The sequence below is a fragment of the Cucurbita pepo genome, chromosome LG17 (genome assembly GCF_002806865.2).
Source record: "Cucurbita pepo subsp. pepo cultivar mu-cu-16 chromosome LG17, ASM280686v2, whole genome shotgun sequence".
Lineage (NCBI taxonomy): Eukaryota > Viridiplantae > Streptophyta > Magnoliopsida > Cucurbitales > Cucurbitaceae > Cucurbita > Cucurbita pepo.
The window spans coordinates 1090758-1113778 of NC_036654.1; the positions used below are offsets into that span (position 1 = coordinate 1090758).

A 23021-nucleotide genomic window follows, 5' to 3' on the forward strand; every position below is an offset into this window, starting at 1 on the left:
TATCAATATCATACCAGATTTGATTTGTTGTTAGTTTTAAATGTTTTATTAAGCCAAAAAATACTTGGCTATACTATATTAAACGTATACTATTTGTATGTTTATGGACAATAATTTGTTTATTATTTTGAGTTGAATATTTATTTAGATAAGTTAATATTGTAATGATTCTATCGAGATATCCACGAAGTGAGGCAGATATGAGGAATTGATCCCGATCCTCGTCTCCACCTTTAGGTCCCCAGTAGGAATTAAAAAAAAAAAACGTTAATTCATAATATGGGGACTGTGACACACCAAGGGCACAGCTACGCTAAGAAATGTCTCCATCTTCTTGAGATGTGACTTGTTTGTTAGTCACCACCATGTCATCTTATTTCCTAGAATGAATGTTGTTTCATGTTCATATGTCTTGTGGGATAAGAAGAGTAGACATTCGGTCTCAAATAATGTGTTGGATTACGTTGACTCGTTCGTCTATCTTGCATTAGTTTATATCGAGGCTGAAAACGTTCTCTCGTTATACTTTTTTTTTTGTTCTACGCTCGAGCAAGTTATTTATTGATATCAGTCCGATAAGAGGAAATCTTTTCCTCCCAAGAAAACAAGCTTCGAAAGCTTAGTACAAAGCTCGATCTCTTTCTATCACGAACCCTTCTTTAATATATTAATAAATTAAAAAAAAAACAATTATAAGATATGATTTTCATGTGCATATATGCTTATAAGGAAGGTTCGTGGAAGAATCCCTTATTTCTTTTTTTTATCAAAGGGAATTAATTTATAATAATAATTTTCATTGATCCACGAGATTGAATGGTTTAATTAGTAAAATAAATATTCTCTATTTCACGAAAATTAAAATTAAAATTTAATATTAAGTGCATTTTTAGATTGAAAATTACAATATCCAAACAGTTTTTTGAGTTTAATTATTGTCAAAATTTTATTTTAATTAAATATTTAGAACATTAGTGCCAAACCTGTAATTACTAGCTTTGAATTTCCACCTTTAATATCTGTAATAATGTTAGATTATTTAAAAATAGTTAAAAAAAAACATTAATATAATTAGAAATTTTAATCAAAGATTAGCAACTTTAAAGTATTTTTAATGGAAAGAGTAGGATATTAATTAAGTGATTAGTGTATAATAAAGGTTGATTAGTGTGTTGCATGTGATCTCTTCCATGTGACGTGTCTCTTTTTTATTCATTGAAAAAAAAAATTATAAAATTTCCCCATCTACCTCATTTATATATATATATATATAATTGTAATGTTCAAATAAAAAAGAGGTACATGAACGAATGAACTGAAACCACATCCCAACGAGAGAGATCTCAAAGTTAAAAAATGGTCAAAAGAAATAAAATGTGCTAAATTTAGAACAATTCTATGTTGGATGACCTTCTAGTAATTTTTATAGGACGCAGATGAGTGAAGACAAAACATGTTAAAAAGGTTCGTGTTGATTTGTGGGAACAATGTCTTCACTCTTAAAAGCAATACAATACTAGTAGGTGACGTGATCATGTTACAGGAAATGCGTGACGACCATATAATTGAGAAAAAAAACGACCCTAATAATTATTTGTCTAATATTAGCAATATCAAAATGAATGCAGAATTAAAAAAAAATTGTAAAAATGGGAAAAAAGAGAGTAGAAAAAGAAATTGACATATCATATGATTTATTGCATTAAATATATAATAAAAACTTTATAATAGGGACCCATTATTAATTATTTGATACAAAAATACAGAATACATATTACCACCCTATCCAATAAAAGAGGGTGAATTTTGTTTGGTTTTAAATATTATCGGGTAGCGGTCGACACCATAAGAAGAAATCCCAAAACGACAACCTTTTTTTCATTCTCTATATGGAAGCTGTCGGCCGGAATATGCCCAACCAGTCTGTAAGCTTGAAGGAGACTGAGCTCTGCCTCGCCTTGCCCGGCGGCGGAGATCCGCCTCCTGACCTCACCCTTAAACCTTCCGGCAAGAGGGGTTTCTCTCAAACTATTGATCTGAAGCTTAACATTCAGAGCAACGATGACGGCGGAGATTCTCGCGTTGGAGTCGGTCTCAACAACGATATTAAGAACATTCCGACGAGCGTCGACATTCCGAAGAGCCTCGACTCCAAGGATCCGGCTAAGCCTCTTGTCAAGTAAATTTCTTCTTCCAAGACATAACTAAGCGTTAGGTTGAATGATTTTTCTCATGGATATTTGTTGGGTTTGTAGGGCACAAGCTGTGGGTTGGCCACCGGTGCGATCGTACAGGAAGAACGTCATGGCACAGAAGAACACGAGCGGTGAAGGAACGGAGAAAGCGAGCGTTGCATTCGTGAAGGTTTGCATGGACGGAGCTCCATATCTTCGTAAGGTAGACTTGAAAATATACCAAAGCTACCAAGAACTTTCCGATGCCTTGGCTAAGATGTTTAGCTCCTTCGCAACGGGTAAATGTTCTGGTACTCAAGGAATGATAGACTTCATGAACGAAAGAAAGTTGATGGATCTTCTCAATAGCTCAGAGTTCGTTCCAACTTACGAAGATAAAGACGGTGATTGGATGCTCGTCGGGGACGTTCCATGGGAGTAAGTTTTTATTTAAATTTTTCCATTCCTTTCGTGGTTGGGTTTCATTAACTGGACAACGATTTCTCTAACAGGATGTTTGTCAATTCATGCAAGCGTTTGAGAATCATGAAAGGTTCTGAAGCCATCGGGCTAGGTAATTCACGCTCCATTTTGAAACTATTCTAAAGAATACAAAATCTTGACATTATTTTTTAAAAAATTTCAGCCCCAAGAGCTATGGAGAAATGCAAGAGGAGAAGCTAGAACAGAAGTGTTTGTGAAGATGGTTCCAGCTTGGAAACATGCATGTTGTTTTGTGTGTATTTTTCAAACTTTAATGTTTTTTTTTTTATAATTTAAATTATTAGTATATACAGAAAAAAAAAAAAAAAAAAAAAAAAAAAAAAAAAAANGAGACATGAAAAGCTGTAAACCTTCACCTACTGTCTGTCTGGTTGGTTTGTTTGTCATGTTTTATTATTATTATTATCACTAATTAATTTTCCAAAAAAATGGGTTTTTTGCTTAATAATTACACCCATTTCTTTGTTTGGTTGTCAAATGGTATTTTATTCTATGAAATTGTATTATTTAGAGAAAAAGAAGATTCTTCTTTTTATTTGCATTATTTTATACCTTAATTTATGGTATTTATGTACTCATTTTTTGTGCGTAAGGAGAGAAATAAATGAGTATAAATATTTAGGGACCCATTGAGAGGGAACAAGGGCATGTGCTAGCATGTTAATGGGGGCATTGATTAATGGAAATTTAATTTTATAATATAGTCTATGGTGGGAATAATCCTAATCAAATAATATGAATATCATAAACTATGTCAGTTTATGCCATGACAATTTTACTTAACTTGTGGATCAATGTATAAAATTAATGTTGTCATTTCCAATATTATATAGTGTAGTAGGGTTTTTCTTGGATTTGGTATTAACTGTGGTCTAATCGCTCCTTGTTTTGTTCATAATTAGTGGTTTTTTGTTGTCTGTGGTCTTTTCGAGTTCTTTGTTCGACATTTGAAGATTTACCAATCTATTGGCACGACTAATTTTAGGGCATCGAACACAACTCTCCACAATGGTATGGTATTGTCCACTTTGAGCATAAGCTCTCATGGCTTTGCTTTGGGCCTCCCAAAAGACATCCTACCAATGGAGAGAGTATTTTTTGATTATAAATCCACGATCATTCTCTAAACTAGCCGATGTGAGACTTTCATCATCCAACACATATATCAAATAACATAGGTTCATGACATAGCATGAACTATGATGAAACAAACCATGCCCATAGAGAGCATGACTCATGAGTTGCTTGTGGTTGGAATGCCCATGAAAGAGCATGACTCACAAGTGAACGAGATTATTATGTAACGAACCATATTCAAGATTCAGAATCTAAATTCAATATCAATGACCTTGTATTCCTCTACGATATTGTCATGTTACTTACTCTTTATTTTTAAGAGAGAATACTATCACCACATATCAACATAGGGTTTTCCGGCATGTTTTGACCTCGCTCACATGCATGGTAGGAAAACTCAAAAAAGGTCACCCAACATATAATTGCTCCAAGTAAAACACGTTAAACCTTGGAGTTTCTATAATTGAGTCACTTAAACAAAAGATGCACCTTATTAGTATAGGTAGCGACTTTCAATTCTTTAAGCATGTGGTCTCGATTTATTCATGAACTCTTCCTTTAGTCAAGTGTCATATATTATATATATACAGACATACGTATACATACGATACGATAAGTCAACACACGATAAGACGAGTCAACATAAACATGTGAAGGAGATGTAAAGTAAAGCCCCAAAAACAAGAATATGTTGCCATAGCAGATTGAATGGAAAGAAGTTGAAGTCAACTTTAAACATGAAACATTTGAATGGAAAAAAAAGGAAACTTTAGAAAATAAAGTGAAAAATCTACCTTTCATTTCAAACTCTCTCAAATGTTTGACGTTTGTTTACGGCCGATAACTGATGTGTTGTGATCTGAGATTTTAGTTATTAATGTAAGATGTACTGTCGATAAATATAATTTTTTAAAATAATTAAAAAAATAACCTGACAACTTAATCCAATCTAAAAATAAAGAGTTAGGTTGTGAACGCTGTCTGAGTTGGTCAGGTTACCAATCTAACTAATCCAAAATTTCGAGTTGGTTCAAAAGATTTCTACATTCCAACCCAACCTAATCCGTGTACGCCGCTATTATTATAGTATTCTAATATCATAACTAAAAAAAAAAAAAAAAAAAGTTTGAGTCTTCTATTATTTTATTGATTAGTTTGAAGTTTTTTGAGTTGAAAATTGAATAAATAATAATAATGTATTTTTTATGGTTTTGAAATTCATAAAGAAAAGGATAATAAAGAATAATTATTTTTTTAAGAATAGGAATAGGAATAAACCTAAAAATGAAATTATTTATTTTTTCAGGCATAGGTCATGTACGGACCCATGGTCATAAATAAAAATAATTATTTGATGCAAACTTTATAATATAATATTAATAAGCATAATTAACTAAACAAATTAATGATTATAAAATTATTAAATGGGTCTATCCATATAACAACTCCACTAATCACATCTAAAATATGCATTTGATTAGCTAAACTCCAAGCTTGGTCGGTTTTAATCATAAATTTAAATAAATGTCGTAATTTTTAGTTTCTAATTTATTTAACCATTTAAAAATTTATGGATAAAAACATTCTTATGAACCATCTCAATTTTTATATTTAAATAATCCATTTTATTCAACCAAACTACCAATAAAAAGAAATAATACCGAAATAGTCGAAGAGAAATCAAAATTGGCTTTCAAACTTAGCCTTTTATGTGAAAGTTTGGAAATTTGAGGACTAATGGTAAAATTTTCAAATTTGTAACCTTTATAAGATTTAAATAAATACAATTTTTATATGTTTTTCTCTCGTCGTCATCGGATTAAAAATGCTCGAAAATGAAAGTTGTTATTTATACCACAAAAACGTACATTTTCTTTTTAAGGACGCAATCATAGGAACTCTATGGTTAAATGTGTTTTATTTGGAGCAATTACTAGCTCTATGTGCGAACAAAAATGTATTATTAATTTTTTTAATTATATTATCGGATAGAAAATTTAAATATAATTGAAATGAGAATAAAAATATTATTTTGATATAATTTAATTATTTAGGAATTGTTAAAAATGTTTGAAATCAAAATCAAAATTAGAAATTGATTAATGTTATTTATTAAAGATGGTAAAGAATAAAATAGAAATGAAATATATCTCTTTTATATTCTTTTTCCTAATTAAAATACATTACCTAATAATATAGCAAAATAATATTTAATTAATACTATTAACAATTAACAATAAATTTAAACAATACTTAATATTAAAAATGACAGCCATTACACGTTTTAAAGTGATTTAAAAATAATTTAAATTATTAACTCAAAATTAAAAAAAAAAAAAAAAAAAACTGGTAAATTGACAGTGGGTCCTATTAATGGAACTAAAACGGAGATAATATGTAATTAATGGGAAGATTAATGGTAAAATTAGGGTGTAATGTGCAGAACAAATTCTGGTCTGGAGTTCACATTTGGCGGCTGAGGCTGTGGCTGTGGCCCAATGTTTCAGCTTCTTTCCATATGTGAAACCGATATGCCCTACAAAGAATCGATACTCGTCCTTCTCCTATTCGCCTTCTTCTCTCTGCAACGAGGTGGAGAAGAAACTCTCAATCCCAGTTCATTTCTTGTTTTCAATTTGTTCATCCTGTTCTTGATTACCCACGTCGTAATTTCTCCGCCATTGTGTAATTTGATTCTCTTTTGTAGCTTTTATTTATGGTGAAGGGTTTTTCTGAACAAGATTTGAAGAGGGCTGTTTAGAGTTTTTTGGGATGTGATTGGTTTATGGGATGATTTGTAATGGCTCGGGACGGGCATGTGGTGCCGGTGGATCCACAGACGGCGTTGACTGTTAAGAAGAAGAAACAGTCTTCTCGGAGTTGGATTCTACTGGATTGTACGGGCCAAGGGACCGTCCTCGATGTCGACAAGTATGCGATTATGCATCGAGTTCAAATTCATGCTCGAGATCTTCGGATTCTTGACCCTTTGCTTTCTTATCCCTCTAAGATTTTGGGGCGTGAGAGGGCCATTGTTCTTAATCTGGAGGTGAATTCATTGTAGTTTTGTTCAGTCCTTTTCAATTCTTTTTGCGAATTGTTCTTAATCTAGCCTTTTTTATTTTTGTTTGTATGTGGGTTCTGCAGCATATAAAGGCGATCATTACTGCTGAAGAGGTCGGCTTGTTCTTTTGTTTCTTTTGTTTCTTTTGTTACTACTCTATCAAGTTGGTACTGTTTTAATACTTGAATGGGATATTTTCATGTATATGCATAGTCGAAAAAACAGGACACAAATTGCAGGAAAACTTTGATATAAGATAAACCAAGGGAGGACTTGTTTCTTCTTCTGGTTAATCAATATTAGTCAAACTGAAACGTTTATTCTCGAGTTCATTCTTGACTGCCAGTTTTGATTATTAATTGAGGGTGCAACAGTTGTATGTCTGTTTAAGTTGACTAGCCTGTTGATCCCTGCTAATTTGTATCGGAGACGGGCGTTTCATTAAGTTGACTTGCAGCAATTGCATCATCAATTATTATTGAATTAGTGGTAGAAGTTGGTTGATTAGGTGGGCTTTCGTAGACTTGAATTGTGAGATCCCACGTCGGTTGGAGAGGAGAGCATTGTTTATAAGAGTGTGGATACCTCTTCTTCGCAGACGCGTTTTAAAAACCTTGAGAGGAAGTCCGAAAGGTAAAGCCCAAAGAGGACAATATTTGCTAGCGGTGGGCTTGGGCTGTCACAAATGGTATCAGAGCCAGACACCGTGCGATGTGCTTGCGAGGAGGCTGAGCCCCGAAAGGGGATGTACATGAGGCGGTGTGCCAGCAAGGACGCTGGGCTTCGAAGGAGGTGGATTAAGGGTCCCTTGGAGGAGGGAACGAATGCCAGCGAGGATGCTGGACCCCAAAAGGGGTGGATTGTGAGATTCCATGTCGGTTGGAGAGGAGAATGAAGCATTCTTTATAAGAGTGTGGAAACCTTTTCTTAGTAGACGCGTTTTAAAAACCTTGAGGGGAAGTCCGAAAGGGAAAGTCCAAAGAAGACAATATCTGCTAGCGTTGGGCTTAGGCTATTACATGAGATAAATGGTATGTAATGAAAGAAGAGATGTGGAGTATGAATTTGAGACTAATTGCTCGGATAAAACTAAAACCGAAATGGATAGGTTATGGTAAATTTTCTTTTATTTCTCAACCCTTTTCATACTGATTTTGTTTATGTTTCTTGTTAATTCTCTAAGCCCAACAAGTGAAATCAATATCGTTCCCTCTTCATACAAATCTTATTGATTTCGTTTCGTCGTTGGTTTTCTTGTCGTGTTATCTATAGGTTTTGCTTAGAGATCCAACAGATGAACATGTCATCCCTGTGGTTGAAGAGCTTCAGAGACGACTGCCTCCTTCCAATGTCTTCCAAGAGTATCAGGGTGGGCTACACGATGGTGAAGCTGAAGAAGATGGTAACCAGTTTTCCTCAGCCATCTCATACTGCTCTTAACATATTCAAAGTTCTTTTTCATAACAAAAGCAATCAAATTTGTCCATATGGTTTGTTTTTACTTCGTCAATATATGAATGATGTTGTGAATGTGCATTCCAGAATCCCCATTTGAATTCCGTGCCCTCGAGGTAGCTTTGGAAGCTATATGTAGTTTTCTTGCCGCTCGGACAACTGAACTGGAGACTGCTGCTTATCCAGCATTGGATGAGCTTACTACCAAGGTACTAAATGATTATTCCGGGAGATAATATTGTTAAGTTCTTGTGGTGCCTTGAGAACATGAAATGCCCCCTATTTATAAGACCATTGATACCAGTAAACTTAGCTGACATTCCGACAATTTCACTAGCTATTAACTAATATGTCCCTCAGTAACCTTCTAGTTTCTACCATAATCCTTACTCTAAGAAACTATGTAACTATATGTTGTCTTTGCCGTATGACCTCATGCTCTGTTTGTCCTTTTTGCTTTGTTTTTCCTGGGAATTTGCAGATTAGTAGCCGCAATTTGGACAGAGTTCGTAAATTGAAGAGTGCAATGACTAGGTTGACCGCAAGGGTTCAAAAGGTACGTGTAGAAACATTTGATTGGAGCCTCTTTCTTTAATAGAGTTCTCTTTTGTGGGCTTAGTTTTTTCTTTTTTTTTTTTGTATGTTTGTGTATTCTTTCATTTTTTTCTCAATGAATGTTCGGTTCTTTACATGAAAAAATATGTATGCTGGAATATGTTCTATTTGGAGAAAGCAGATTGCTGCATTAGAAAGTGCAGTAGAAAATAAGGTTTGTAGTAGAAAAAACTCATATACATCTCATTTCCTAGGAATAATTTGAACGGGTAAGATAAGATCGGTTTATTCCCAATGGTATTAGAGCCAGACACTAGGCGGTGTGCCAGCGATGACGCTAAGTCTTGAAGGAGGGTGGACATCGGGAGGTGTGCCAGTGAGGACGTTGAGCCATGAAGGGGTGTGGACACGGGACGGTGTGCCAGTGAAGACTTTGAACCTTGAAGGAGTGTGGATTGTGAGATCTCACATTGATTGGAGAGAGGAACGAGTGCTAGCAAGGAAGGTGGACCCTGAAGGGGGTGGATTGTGTGATCCCACATCGATTGGAGAGGGGAATGACATCGATGGGAGATGGGAACGAGTGACAGCAAGGATGCTGGGCTTCGAAGGGGAGTGGATTGTGAGATCCCACATCAGTTGGGGAGGAGAACGAAACATTCTTTATAAGGGTGTAGAAACCTCTTCTTAATAGTAAGATGCGTTTTAAAAATCTTGAGGAGAAGCCCGAAAGGTAAAGCCCAAAGAGGACAATATCTGCTAGCGGTGGGTTTGGAGTTTATTTGCATGTTCCAAAGTTCTCTGTTACACGGTTCTAAATTGATAATAATGCATAACTAGATCAGCAGTTATTATCTGCGTAGCTATAATTTTTGACTAGTGGCTCCGGGCTTTCCTTTCAATCAGGTGAGAGATGAGCTTGAACAATTACTAGACGATGACGAAGATATGGCAGACCTTTACTTGTCAAGAAAGACGAGTTCATCTTCTCCTGTAAGTGGTTCTGGTCCTGCCAATTGGTTTCCTGCATCTCCTACCATTGGTTCAAAGATCTCAAGAGCAAGCAGAGCAAGTATTGCAACTGCACGAGGGGACGAAGATGACATCGAAGAGCTTGAAATGTTACTGGAGGTAATAGTTCATATAGTTTCTGGGTACTCTATTTTCTTAAAGGTCTCTAATGGAGGTTACCTGTTGCAGGCCTACTTTATGCAGATTGATGGTACATTGAACAAATTAACTACAGTAAGTTCACCTTTTTCCCTGCTTATCCAATTTACGTTTAAACTGAGATTGCTTCCTACGAACCATAATCCAAAGGACCGTTCTATCCGTAAGATTTGTAGTTTGTTTTCAGAAATGAAACACTTCGTGATCGATAAATTTCGTTTGGAGTTTGATACGTGAGATTCCACGTTGGTTGGAGAGAGGAATGAAACATTCCTTATAAGGGTGTGGANTAGCAAGGAAGGTGGACCCTGAAGGGGGTGGATTGTGTGATCCCACATCGATTGGAGAGGGGAATGACATCGATGGGAGATGGGAACGAGTGACAGCAAGGATGCTGGGCTTCGAAGGGGAGTGGATTGTGAGATCCCACATCAGTTGGGGAGGAGAACGAAACATTCTTTATAAGGGTGTAGAAACCTCTTCTTAATAGTAAGATGCGTTTTAAAAATCTTGAGGAGAAGCCCGAAAGGTAAAGCCCAAAGAGGACAATATCTGCTAGCGGTGGGTTTGGAGTTTATTTGCATGTTCCAAAGTTCTCTGTTACACGGTTCTAAATTGATAATAATGCATAACTAGATCAGCAGTTATTATCTGCGTAGCTATAATTTTTGACTAGTGGCTCCGGGCTTTCCTTTCAATCAGGTGAGAGATGAGCTTGAACAATTACTAGACGATGACGAAGATATGGCAGACCTTTACTTGTCAAGAAAGACGAGTTCATCTTCTCCTGTAAGTGGTTCTGGTCCTGCCAATTGGTTTCCTGCATCTCCTACCATTGGTTCAAAGATCTCAAGAGCAAGCAGAGCAAGTATTGCAACTGCACGAGGGGACGAAGATGACATCGAAGAGCTTGAAATGTTACTGGAGGTAATAGTTCATATAGTTTCTGGGTACTCTATTTTCTTAAAGGTCTCTAATGGAGGTTACCTGTTGCAGGCCTACTTTATGCAGATTGATGGTACATTGAACAAATTAACTACAGTAAGTTCACCTTTTTCCCTGCTTATCCAATTTACGTTTAAACTGAGATTGCTTCCTACGAACCATAATCCAAAGGACCGTTCTATCCGTAAGATTTGTAGTTTGTTTTCAGAAATGAAACACTTCGTGATCGATAAATTTCGTTTGGAGTTTGATACGTGAGATTCCACGTTGGTTGGAGAGAGGAATGAAACATTCCTTATAAGGGTGTGGAGACCTCTCCCTAGTAGGCACGTTTTAAAATCGTGAGGCTGACGACAATACGTAACGAATCAAAGCGAACAATATCTACTAGTGGTGGGCTTGAGCTGTTACAAATGTTATCAGAGGCAGTCATAGAGGTGGATTGTGAGATCCCACATCGGTTGGAGAGGGGAACGAAATATTCCTTGTAAGAGTGTGGGAAACCTCTCCTTAATAGACGCGTTTTAAAACCGTGAGGCGGATGGCTATACGCAACGTGCCAAAGATGATTTTCCTTAATCTGAATGATTTGTGGTAATGTATGATTTTGGTTGTTTAAAATGATTTGCAGCTGCGAGAATATATTGACGACACAGAAGATTATATCAATATCCAGGTAAGAAATGAAAGATTTTGCTCTACTGATGCATGATATGTAAGCCTTTTTTCTTTTTCTTTCTTTTCTGACTTGAAGTTTCACCGTTTTCGCAGCTCGATAATCATCGAAATCAACTCATCCAGGTTCTATATCATTCCATACATTGATGAGATTTCTTCACTTCCCACAATCTTGTTTATTAAAATTTCTTCAATTTTGCAGTTGGAGCTGTTTTTAAGTTCTGGAACGGTTTGTATGTCTATCTATTCATTGGTGAGTGCCATATTTGGAATGAATATTCCATATACTTGGAATGACGACCATGGATACATGTTTAAATGGGTATGTTGAAGAACTTGACTGTGATTTGACTTGAAATGCTGGAACTCGAGACTCCGAACAATAACGTATAACCATCATCTGGTCTTCGTTATGCGCAGGTTGTCATTGTTTCTGGAGTAGCTTGCGCTTTGCTGTTCGTGGTGATTGTTTACTATGCTCGCCTCAAAGGTTTGGTGGGGTCTTGATCTTCTTGCATTGAACATCCGACCCTTTACAGATGGATGTCGGTAGTCGAACCGTCGCAAAAAACGATAGAAATAAGAAAAGTCCATTGCAGATAGTTTAGAATGAATTACATACCTGACTATATAATTGCAGTTTGTGGATTATAGTATAGGAATTGGAGAAAGAAGAGGAAAAGAAAATAAATATGGATGAAACAAGCTTATGAAATCAAAGATCAGCAGGTAGTTCATAGCTTATTTGTTCGATTTAACTCTGGTTTCAGGCAGATAATTGTACAAACATCGTTTAGATCTTTTAAATGGAACTAAATATATTGTTTTCTTTGGATTTTCCTCGAGGTTTAATATACCTTCTCCAACTAATGGGAGATTCACAATCTCCGTTGAAGGCTCATGGTTCTGAGAATAGGATGACTAAGAAATACTTAAAAAAAAATGAAAGTCACCGTCTATACCAATAAGATGTACGTTCTTTCTCGGTGACTCAATCATAAAAACTTTATGATTATAATTTTAATTTGACGATTCTTTTAATAATTTTATATATTGTTTAATGCTTTCATCTATTTTTAAAGAATCTATTTGGTTGGAATGGTTGGGTGTAGTAATTTAGAAGATTCACTTTCTCCGATGAAATGATTCTTCAATCTCTTTTCTAGCTGTCACATTTGTTTTATGCACACACAATTCCCCACTCCCCATAACTATTCCCTTAATCATCATGAGCTAAATCACAAGTTTTTCATATATGAATCGAAAACAAGTTAGGACGGAGCGGTCTTAAGAACAAAATGACTAAAGAACTTTAAAAGAATTGTAAGTTACTACCGTTCTTCTTTTTCGGTAGCTCAATTAAAAGAAACTTTAAAATTAAGCATATTTTGGATGAAGCAACTCGAGTGATTTCGTGGAAATTTTGAGTGATTATCTGGGAGGATAGTACTCAATCCTAGAAACGAAAAGTAAGTAACGTAACTATGTCTATGTAACAGAAGATGCAGGAAAATGTCGAGACCTTACATTAAAAAAATTATAGAGATAAATTTTCACTTACCCTTTGGTGATAGTAACGTTATATCGAAAAACCCGAAAACTTTGGTTTCAAATTTTGAACATTAGAAGGTGTTTGGCCCATGTCATAAACAAACAAAAAAGTGGTAAAAGACAATAAGACGACAAAGAAGCAAGGTAGACAAACTCAAACCATGTGATTAGCTAAAGCTCAAATCTTAGCAGTAACATTCTTTTCTTTAGACAACAACATTAATTTCCTTCACACTCTTTGCTCTGTTTTTCTCTCTCTTGTTCAAGATTTTTGTGTATAAATATAGCCCAATAACTCAATTCACAACACAAGCAATCTATTCATTCATTGATTCAACCTTCTTTCCTCCATTTATTTTCTCCTCTCTCTACTCCCAAACCATGGCCTCTACTGTCCCCAAGACACCCACCGCTGCACCTGCATTGCTGCATTCTGCCCACAAGGAGGAGACAAGCACGAGGCATTACTCCGACGAACTTGTCACCGGACACATTTACGCCAAACATCGCGACGACGACACAACCAAGATTGATCTCCCTAGTTACATCTCAGTTATTGAAAATATTCTCACCACTTCTCATCGAATTACCGATAATATCCATCGGGTAAAGATATAATATTTATGCGCCGTTTGTGTCGCTTTTGTTCAACTTAATGAATGTATGAGTAACCATTATCGTATTCATGCAGGGAACTGAAGGACGTCTAGTATATTCAGACGATACTTTGAGATCAAACGTTGTGATTGATCCTCCGCTCTGTACTCTTCATCGTATCAATAGCGAGGTCATACTCTTTAAACTTTAATTATTACGACCCTTTTGATTATAATCTAGTCTCTAGCTTTAATTTTTTCTATTGATAATAATACGGGCTCAGACGATATTTAGAGATGTTCACCAAACAATCCACGTCGGAGAAAATTTTCTTATGTCTCTCCCATTTCTCATTTTAACGGGGATTTTCTACTCTGTCACAGTAGATTCTCGTGGGTTAAATGGACATCTCTACTTCTAGTTCAATTTATGATTCAATAAGATTTATTTTGATTCATTGTCACATGCAATTGAAAGTTAAAATATTACGTCCTCAGTTGTCATGCAAGGCTCCGGGGATAACAAAAGCACACGAGACGACACTAGAAATCTTCGACATACTGACAAATTATCCATGGGAAGCCAAGGCAGCTCTCACTTTGTTAGCCTTCACATCAGATTATGGAGACTTATGGCATCTCTACCATTACTCCATGACTGACCCATTGGCTAAATCATTGGCAATTATCAAGCGAGTTGCTTCATTAAAGAAGCACTTAGACTCATTCCCATACCAACAAGTGCTTCTCAACCCCAGCAGCCTCATCCGTAGTTGCTTGCAAGCCATCAAATACATGAATCAAATTAGAGAATTCTCCAAGTATGATGTCAAGGAGCTTCCTGAATTACCATCCGCTCTTCGTCAAATCCCATTAATCACTTATTGGGTTATCCACACTATTGTTGCTTCTAAAATACACCTCTCCAGCTACCTTAGTGAAACCGAGTAAGTACGCTATTCATACCCCCAACAAATTATTCAACGAGGTCGTCACAATTAAAGTGAAACCCTAGTACTGGAACAACGATCTATAAGTTTTTATTTACGATTGATTACAAATGTTATTTTTTTCAGGAATCAGCCACAAAGATATTTGAATGATTTGTCCGATAAGATCGCCAATGTACTCAACGAGCTCGAAAAGCATCTCAACGCCATACGAGAACAACATGGTCGAATACTTACTTTCATATTATCGATTGTTAATCGTAACGCTATGATTGGAAAAATAACATTATATTTGTTGTGTTTGATGCAGCCGAGGTTGATCTCTTCCGGTGGTTGGTTGATCACATTGAGCATTATCATACCGATATTACGTTAGTTGTTTCCAAGCTCCTTAGTGGCAAAACTGAAACCAATCCACTTATTGATGGCTCTACGCTAAGAGAGGTCTCATCTTTATCATAAATATTATTATAATCTTTTGGAATGTATTTTATTAAGAGGGTACGTAAGTCTCACATTGAATAATTTAGGGAATGATCCTGAGTTTATAACCAAGGAATACTAGCAAAGGCACGAGAGCTTATGCTCAAAGTGGACAATATCATACTATTGTGAAGAGTCGTGTTTATCTAACATTAATATGTGTTTACAGGTTAGCGTTCAAGAAAGTTTATCTGGAAAGAATGTGATCCTGGTAATTTCTGAATTGAATATCTCGAATGATGATATCGAGGCTCTTCATCATGTTTACGAAAGATTGAAAACGGATCACAAGACATATGAGATCGTTTGGATTCCGATTATCCCTGCGTCTTATCATGCCGAAGATCTCAAGAGATATGAGTACTTGCGTTCTATAATGAAATGGCATTCAATACCATTTACTACAAAAATAGCTGGCATGAGATATATGGAGGAGAGGTGGCAACTTAGGGAGGATCCTTTAGTTGTCGTACTCAACTCACAATCTAAAGTAGTATTTAGAAATGCAATTCATTTGATTCGAGTTTGGGGTAATGAAGCAATTGATTTTACTCATGATAGAAGCAAGAGTTTGCTAAGAAGAAATTGGCCCGATTCGACGCTCGTCAAATTCACCCACCAACCGAGACTACAAAATTGGGTATGCATGCACTTTGATATCATTTATTTCGTTATATCTACTATATATATATCTATCTATCTTATACGTTGACATATATACTCTTTTCGAACAGATCAAACAAGAAAAAAGTATCTTATTCTATGGAGGAAGAAACCCGGCATGGATCCAACAATTTGAAGAGAGAGTAGAAATTTTGAAAAATGATCCTTTTATAATTGAGGGTAGTTCGTTTGAGATCGTACGGATAGGAAAGGATGTGAAAGGAGAGGATGATCCTACACTTATGAGTCGTTTTTGGAACACACAATGGGGTTATTTTGTAGTGAAGAGTCAGTTAATAGGTTCAAGTGCGAGTGAGACAACCGAAGACATCTTAAGATTGATTTCTTACCAAAATGAGGATGGTTGGGTTGTTTTGACTGTTGGCTCGGCACCTGTGCTAGTTGGTCGTGGGGTTTTGATATTGAGATTGTTAGAGGAGTTCCCTAAATGGAAGCAAAGTTTGCGGTTGAAAGCATTTCCGGATGCTTTTAGAGAATACTTCAATGAATTGGCTCTCAAGAGTCACCAATGTGATCGTGTAATTCTGCCGGGATTCAGTGGATGGATTCCTATGACTATCAATTGTCCTGAATGCCCTCGCTTCATGGAGACGGGTATTAGCTTCAAGTGTTGCCATGGAGGTGCTCATATGTGATCCACACTTGCATCCATGGTGGAAAGTCATACTCATATTATTATGTTATACTACTACTAAAATGAATAATGCAATTTTATTTTAAACTCGAGTCCATTAGGTCTCGATGTTGTCATTGAACAACTTATGTATGCTTTATATTACGTGAGATTAAATGATTATCGAATCTTCTCCTAAACCTCAACAAATGAAGTATAACCATCGAGAATATTATGGTTATATATCAAACTCCATTTTTTCTATAAAACCATCAAGAAGTTAATAAAATTATACATATAACAAAATCATAGTCACAACAACATCAAAGAATTGAGTTATTTTTTAGTGGGGAACTAATTTAATCTTAAAAAAAGTGGTCTAATGCGTAGAGTTTTCATTTGAATTCAATCCAATTTAAATAACTTAATTCAATTTAAATAAGTTGGTAACACAACCTAAGTCATATCCGTTAACAAATATAGATCGATCAAATTTTTGGGACATTGATACTTTTTGAACACCCCAATCTATGGCTTATGATTTCCAATTGATGAATTGAGTTATTTTTAGGGTCATGGGTGGGTGACTTAACTCTGATCACCTCTCTATGGGAGCTTGTTGACATTGGGCCACAAGTCATAGAGTGACGGCTAATAAGCTAAGTTAGTATACTAAGATGGAGAGAATGAAGCTGTGAGACCGAGTTTACCGTTCAAGAATAAATAGGAAAAGGAGTCGTACAGACAACCCGAAACAAAGAAGGCGTAATGTTGAGCAAAATATTGGATGGAAAAAAGGGAGGTAGTAGCGTAAAGGATTGGTGGGGTATGAACAAGGGAGCCTTTTGTGAGTATTGAATCACAAGGACACAAAGAATCAAGATTCATAACTTAAAAAAGAAGGGAGATGAGGAATTTGACTGCAAGGAGCCATGCTTTCTCCTTTCATATGGTACAATCTCCAAAGTAATTTTATTGTTTCGATAGTTGACGGTTAAGGCTTACCATATTTGTCCTTTTATTAAAGGCAAATATATTGTATTCATTTATTATTATTTTTTTTAATGTTATTTCCATATTATTTATAATTTACCATTTCTATATTATATAGATAAATAAATAAGAGAACTCTCACCACGATTGAGGTGTGGTGGATTCAGCAAACATTCACACACCCGAGTAAAGAAAGGGTATATGAATGAATTGAGACCATATCTAAATGAGAGCTGTTATAAGACTATGATAATAAAGAAAGACTTAAAAGAAATGAAAATTATTATCTAGACCAATAAAATGTACATTTCTTTTCGGTGGCTCAAACATAGAAACCGACACGTTAAATGTATTTTATTTGGAGCAATTCAATGTTGGGTGACCTCTAATAAATTTCCGTGGAATGCATGTGAAAGAAGTGAGGAGTACGTAACCTGACCATGTTGAGGCCGTTGAGGCCATCATGTGTCGAATATGAATTTGTCGATGTTTTTTTTTTTTTTTTTTTTTTTTTTTTTTTTTTTTTTNATATATTCTTTTTCTTCTTAATGTAATGGAAACTATTATTTTTAGCCTCATGCTAATTGTAATGGTACCGAATTACTTTATCTCTATCTATATTTCTGGACTCCGTTTGATAGTTACTTGATTATCAACCCTATCTTATGAGATATAATATCAACAAAAGAAAAAATTTCAAGGGAAAAAGATATTTTTATAGAACATGCATGCTAATACCGATCTCTAATAATTGCATGGCTTAATTCACTAATTTTCAAGGAAATACAATGAGATTATACCCAAATGGAGTAACATCAAAAAGGGTAGCATAAGACCTCCCATCATTACATGTGAGTTTTACCGTGACAACATTTGAAGTTGATACCGGTTTCCATGAAACGAGGACATTCAGGACAATTGACTACCATTGGGATCCATCCACTGAATGCTGGAAGAACAACTTTATCACATTGATGCCTCCTTAAAGCAACTTCATTAAAGTAATCTTTGAAAGAATCCGGAAAACTTTTTATGTTCAATATTTGTTTCCATTTATTGAAGTCTTCCAATACAGCCAAAATCAAATCCCCACGACCAACGAGGACAGGTAGAGTACCCACAGCTATAATGCCCCAACCATTTTCATTTTCATAAGATATCAACCGCAGAATATCTTCCGTTGTTTCACTTGCACTTGAACCTCTTATTTGACTCTGAATTATGAAGAATCCCCATTGCGTACTCCAAAAACGAGACATAACGGTAGGATCATCCTTTCCCATAGCGTTCTTCCCTACGCATATAATATCGAATGTAATCCCTTTCACTCTTATTAGGGGATCGTTTTTAATGTCTATAACTTTATCTTCAAATCGTTGAATCCAATTCGGGTCTTTTCCTCCATAAAATATGACACTCTTTTCTTCATCCATCTAATTGAAAAACAAAAACTTTATCAATGTTTTATGGCCAAACCAAACCCTATAGACAAAGATGTGTGTAATAGACAAAATTACTTACTACTCTCGAGTGGCTAGTAAATTTGAGAATAGTAGACTTTGGCCAATCACTTTCCAACAAAATGTCTATTTTTCTACGACTGAAAGGAACAGCCTCCGATCCCCAAACTCGAATTAAATGAATTGCATTTGTAAACTCCACTTTTGACATTGAGTCAAGAACAACTACTAATGGATCTTCTCGAAGTTGCCAATTTTCTTCTAAAAATCTCCATCCTGCAATTTTTGTAGTATATTGCACTATATACCATGGCATCTTAGATGCAACATAGTTGTACCTTTTTCGATTTTCTTCTTCTCGATCATGTGGGTTGATAATCGGAATCCAAACGATCCTATATTTATCTTCTCTACTCAATTCGTCGTAAACTTCATGAAGAGCTTTGATATCGTCTTCTGAAATGTTTAATCGAGATATTACCAATACCATGTTCTTCCTCCTCAAGCTACTTTCAATTCTAACCTATATCATATTCATATCCATTATGAAATGCATAAATCGAATATGAAATCAAATATGAAAACAAATGAGTATTAAAGATATTGACCTTTCTATGAGTCGAGCCATCTATGAAAGGTGTTGCTTCGTTCTTTCCCTCGATCAATTTCGATACAACCGCCGACAATTGAGTAGGATGGTTTTCGATATGATCCACCAACCATTTATATAGTTTAATCTCCTCTGCAAGAAGGAATTTTGTTTCAAAAAAAAAATTTAACAATGATTTTGAAAAAAAAAAAAAAAATTTGTATGACCTCGCCGTTGTCGGATATCTTTCAGATGGGTTTCAAGTGTGAAGAGTATTGAATTGATCTTCTCTGTCAATTCATTCAAATACTTCCGTGATTGACCCCTGAGATTAATACAACATTCATTAGCTATTTGATATCAAGTTTAGTTAAAAGCATGAACTTAGAGTACTTACTGATTGGCAGTGGAATAAGCAGAAATTTGTGTTCTAGAAGCAACAATAATGTGTATAACCCAATAAGTGATCAAAGGGATTTGGCGAATGGCTGAAGATAACTCAGTTATTTCGTTCATATCATACTTGGATATATCTTTAATTTCTTTCATATATTTGATGGCTTGCATGCAAGCGTAGATTAAGCACTTTGGGGTAAGAAACACTTGGCGATATTTGGGTGTGTCCAAGTGCTTGTATAACTCGGGCACTCGCTTGATTGTGGCCAATGTTTTGGCCAATGGGTCTGTCTTGAAGTAATGGTTGAGGTGCCATAAATCTCCATAATCCATGGAAAATGCTGCTAGGGTAAGAATTGCCTTTGCCTCCCATGGATAGTTGATTAGTATGTTGAGGATCTCCATGGTTGTCTCGTGTGCTTTCTCGATCCCTGCTGCTTTGCATGCCAACTAATCAATATTGAATCCAATGAGTTGTGTTTTCAAAACTTTCAATCATTAACATTTCAAACCTTTTTAAAAGAAAACAAAAATCTAGTGGAACTTATAAATAGGGGTGTTTACATCCCGTTCATCGTACTAATTTAGACTACTCAATCCAAACTATAAAGATTGAGTTAAGTTAAATTTTATTTTTAGTTTCCTTTGGGTTGAATTCTTGGAAAATTGAAAAAATTGATTCAGCTTGCAGGTTGACACTTTTTCTGGTCGATCAAACCTCATCAATCTAAAAATAGAGTATTGTATTGTATTGGGTTGTGAATTGCATTCAAGTTATTCCAGTCACCAACTTAACCAACTCGAAATTTCAGGTTATGTAATAGCCTAAGCTCACCCCTAGCGAGTATTATCCTCTTTCGACTTTTCCTCTTAGACTTCCCTCAAGGTTTTTAAAACGCGTTTGAGGTTTCTACACCCTTATAAAAAAAAAATGTTTTTTTTATCTTTCCCAATCAATGTGGGATCTCATAATCCACCTCTTTTGGAGTCCAACGTTCTCGCTGGCACTCATTTTCCTCTCCAATCGATGTGAGATCTCACAATCCACCCACCTTCGAAGCCCAACATTCTCGTTGACACTCGTTCCTCTCTCCAATCAATGTGAGATCTCACAGGTTAGTTCAAAAAAAAATTTCAATCCAACCTAATCCAACGAGTGTACACACCTACTTATAAATAAATCTAAACTAGACACGAGAGATGACATGATACTCATTTCTATATATTAACAATCAATCTAAAAAGATACACATCAATAAAGCTGTAATAAATGACCTGACTAGAGATACGATGTAGAGTACAAAGAGGTAGATTGAGTGAAGCAGCATAAGAGTCATTTCCAAATGCAATACGTCCTTCAATCACCTGCACCCAAAACAAATCATATGATACAATACAACAAAATCTTCCCACAAAAAAGAAAAAAAAAAGTTGATGAAACTTCTTAGCGAAGGACTTCAAAAGTTGTTTATACTCGAGAAATACTGTCGGTGATTCGATCTGCAGTTATAATAATGCTTTCCACTAGTAAGATATAACTATCGATATCAATTTTGAATTTTTCATCTTCGTAATGTTTGGCGTAAATATAATTTGCAACGATATCATCTGTGAAGCTTTCGAGGTTCAATCCTTCGTCAAGGTTTTGCGATTTTGGATGAACAAGTGAGGTGATGGGTTTCTTAAGTGATAGCAAAGACATGATTGAGGGAAATTTAAAAAAATGTATGGTAGAGAAACAGAGAAGAAATAAAGAAGGGTTTTTGTTTGTTGTTTATTTGATTTGGGTTTGATATTTATAGGTCTTAGAAGAATGTGAATGAAGAATGAAGAGACAATGGTAAAGACAAGCATGGAAATCCACAGCTTTGGTCCAAAGGATAGAATATTTTATAATTGAAATTTGGTTAAAGTATATAATGAATCATATCATATCTTCCTTTGTACTCATGTTATTATTATGTAATATTTGTGATTCACGTTTAATGCTTTGAATGCAAATTATTTTAATTTTTGTTTTCTATTTGTGAAAATCAAGTTTATAATACTATTTCCCGGCACCTGATGGCCTCGGCTTTCCTTTGCGACATAATCACATTACCTACTTCTCACTTGTAAGAGTGAAAACTGTAACAGCCCAAGCTCATCGCTAGCCGATATTATCTCTTTGGTCTTTTTCTTCTGGGCTTCCACTCACAATTTTAAAACGAGTCTGTTACGGATAGGTTTAACACCTTTATAAGTAATGTTTCATTCTCCTCTCCAACCGATGTGGGATCTCACAAAAACTATTCCCACAAATCAATACGGGTCTTTTCAATATGCTTCCTAAGAAAATTTTCGAGATCCTTAAATGAGTGGTTGTTGGCATGAGAATGTGGATGGTGTATGGGTGAAGGTGGTTGAATCTATTCTTAGCTTGAACAGAACAGAAGATGTTTCCTTGTTGTTAGGAAGGGACAAAGATCTGATTTTGTATGATGCATTAATGAGGGACAAAGATCTCATTTCTTAGCTGTCTGAGAGTAAAGAGCAGGATGTTCTTCCTATGCAAACCAACCAACATGACGATAACCTTATTTTATCCCCATGAAAACAGTTCCCTTTTGGTCCTCACATCTTGTCGAGGCTAAAGCAGGGTAAGACCTTCAAAATTAAGTTTTTAAGAATCTATTCAAATTTAAGCTTTTGTCTATAATCATTATATATATATATTTTAGAATATGGAATTTTTTGAAGATATATTTTAGAATAAATGTTTATGGCTTTCGTTTTTTATTTTCCAAAAAGCTTCACATTAATAAAAATATTGTCTCTCGTTTATGTACTCTTTTTTTTCCGTTAATTAGTCAATGTCGGATTTTATCAATACTCAACAATTCTCCACTCGAACAAAGTATACCATTGAGCATCTTCTTGAATAGTCGTCTGTCCATTTAACACTATACTATTCTAGGCCCTCTTTACTAAAGCACACTTCTATTCTAATATAGCTATACCACGGATCTGTACTATGACTACACCTTTGAGACTCGCTAAGTTAAGATAAGAGCATAACTTTGATACTACTTGATAGAAACAACT

General features: G+C 35.3%; 4 protein-coding genes across 7 annotated transcripts; 3 read left to right on the forward strand and 1 right to left on the reverse strand.

The window, feature by feature from the left end:
- Nucleotides 1-1840: 1840 nt before the first annotated feature.
- LOC111779305 (auxin-responsive protein IAA14-like) lies at nucleotides 1841-2986 on the forward strand. The gene is made up of 4 exons (XM_023659427.1): nucleotides 1841-2179; nucleotides 2256-2612; nucleotides 2687-2748; nucleotides 2821-2986. The coding sequence occupies exons 1-4, from the start codon at nucleotides 1890-1892 to the stop codon at nucleotides 2856-2858; spliced, it is 747 nt and encodes a 248-aa protein (XP_023515195.1). The 5' UTR covers nucleotides 1841-1889; the 3' UTR covers nucleotides 2859-2986.
- Nucleotides 2987-6184: 3198 nt separating this feature from the next.
- Nucleotides 6185-12460, forward strand: LOC111779307 (magnesium transporter MRS2-I-like). 4 transcript variants are annotated; one of them, XM_023659431.1, is made up of 11 exons: nucleotides 6186-6804; nucleotides 6903-6932; nucleotides 8092-8221; nucleotides 8362-8483; nucleotides 8756-8830; nucleotides 9736-9960; nucleotides 10030-10074; nucleotides 11576-11620; nucleotides 11716-11745; nucleotides 11825-11944; nucleotides 12043-12460. In XM_023659431.1, the coding sequence occupies exons 1-11, from the start codon at nucleotides 6556-6558 to the stop codon at nucleotides 12127-12129; spliced, it is 1158 nt and encodes a 385-aa protein (XP_023515199.1). In that variant the 5' UTR covers nucleotides 6186-6555; the 3' UTR covers nucleotides 12130-12460. The 4 variants fall into 4 exon arrangements, with proteins under 4 accessions (XP_023515200.1, XP_023515199.1, XP_023515198.1 ...); XM_023659430.1 differs by lacking the exon at nucleotides 10030-10074 and adding an exon at nucleotides 10996-11040; XM_023659432.1 differs by lacking the exons at nucleotides 11576-11620; nucleotides 11716-11745; nucleotides 11825-11944; nucleotides 12043-12460 and adding exons at nucleotides 10150-10268; nucleotides 11235-11262 and having other exon boundaries at nucleotides 6185-6804.
- Nucleotides 12461-13504: 1044 nt separating this feature from the next.
- LOC111779309 (protein SIEVE ELEMENT OCCLUSION B-like) lies at nucleotides 13505-16644 on the forward strand. The gene is made up of 7 exons (XM_023659434.1): nucleotides 13505-13779; nucleotides 13865-13960; nucleotides 14268-14716; nucleotides 14846-14943; nucleotides 15030-15163; nucleotides 15372-15842; nucleotides 15937-16644. The coding sequence occupies exons 1-7, from the start codon at nucleotides 13555-13557 to the stop codon at nucleotides 16519-16521; spliced, it is 2058 nt and encodes a 685-aa protein (XP_023515202.1). The 5' UTR covers nucleotides 13505-13554; the 3' UTR covers nucleotides 16522-16644.
- Nucleotides 16645-18224: 1580 nt separating this feature from the next.
- LOC111779310 (protein SIEVE ELEMENT OCCLUSION B-like) lies at nucleotides 18225-21684 on the reverse strand. Its single transcript, XM_023659435.1, has 7 exons — nucleotides 21412-21684; nucleotides 21213-21302; nucleotides 19939-20387; nucleotides 19769-19866; nucleotides 19561-19694; nucleotides 19014-19475; nucleotides 18225-18925 (listed from the first exon to the last, which is right to left on the reverse strand). Exons 1-7 carry the CDS (start codon nucleotides 21637-21639, stop codon nucleotides 18338-18340), a joined length of 2049 nt encoding a protein of 682 aa, XP_023515203.1. The 5' UTR covers nucleotides 21640-21684; the 3' UTR covers nucleotides 18225-18337.
- Between the last annotated feature and the right edge of the window lie 1337 nt (nucleotides 21685-23021).

Bases quoted from the DNA above. Each gene is read 5' to 3' on its own strand.
- LOC111779309 (XM_023659434.1), top strand. From the start codon at position 13,555: ATGGCCTCTACTGTCCCCAAGACACCCACCGCTGCACCTGCATTGCTG. The intron at 13,961-14,267 runs GTCATACTCTTT...TTACGTCCTCAG, and splicing joins TTCATCGTATCAATAGCGAG to TTGTCATGCAAGGCTCCGGG. The intron at 14,717-14,845 runs GTAAGTACGCTA...TATTTTTTTCAG, and splicing joins AGCTACCTTAGTGAAACCGA to GAATCAGCCACAAAGATATT.
- LOC111779307 (XM_023659431.1), top strand. From the start codon at position 6,556: ATGGCTCGGGACGGGCATGTGGTGCCGGTGGATCCACAGACGGCGTTG. The intron at 6,933-8,091 runs GTCGGCTTGTTC...TGTTATCTATAG, and splicing joins CGATCATTACTGCTGAAGAG to GTTTTGCTTAGAGATCCAAC. The intron at 10,075-11,575 runs GTAAGTTCACCT...AATGATTTGCAG, and splicing joins CATTGAACAAATTAACTACA to CTGCGAGAATATATTGACGA.
- LOC111779305 (XM_023659427.1), top strand. From the start codon at position 1,890: ATGGAAGCTGTCGGCCGGAATATGCCCAACCAGTCTGTAAGCTTGAAG. The intron at 2,613-2,686 runs GTAAGTTTTTAT...TTTCTCTAACAG, and splicing joins GTCGGGGACGTTCCATGGGA to GATGTTTGTCAATTCATGCA. The intron at 2,749-2,820 runs GTAATTCACGCT...AAAAAATTTCAG, and splicing joins TTCTGAAGCCATCGGGCTAG to CCCCAAGAGCTATGGAGAAA.
- LOC111779310 (XM_023659435.1), bottom strand. From the start codon at position 21,639: ATGTCTTTGCTATCACTTAAGAAACCCATCACCTCACTTGTTCATCCA. The intron at 19,695-19,768 runs GTCATACAAATT...TCCTTCTTGCAG, and splicing joins AGATATCCGACAACGGCGAG to AGGAGATTAAACTATATAAA. The intron at 19,476-19,560 runs GTCAATATCTTT...AATATGATATAG, and splicing joins ATGGCTCGACTCATAGAAAG to GTTAGAATTGAAAGTAGCTT.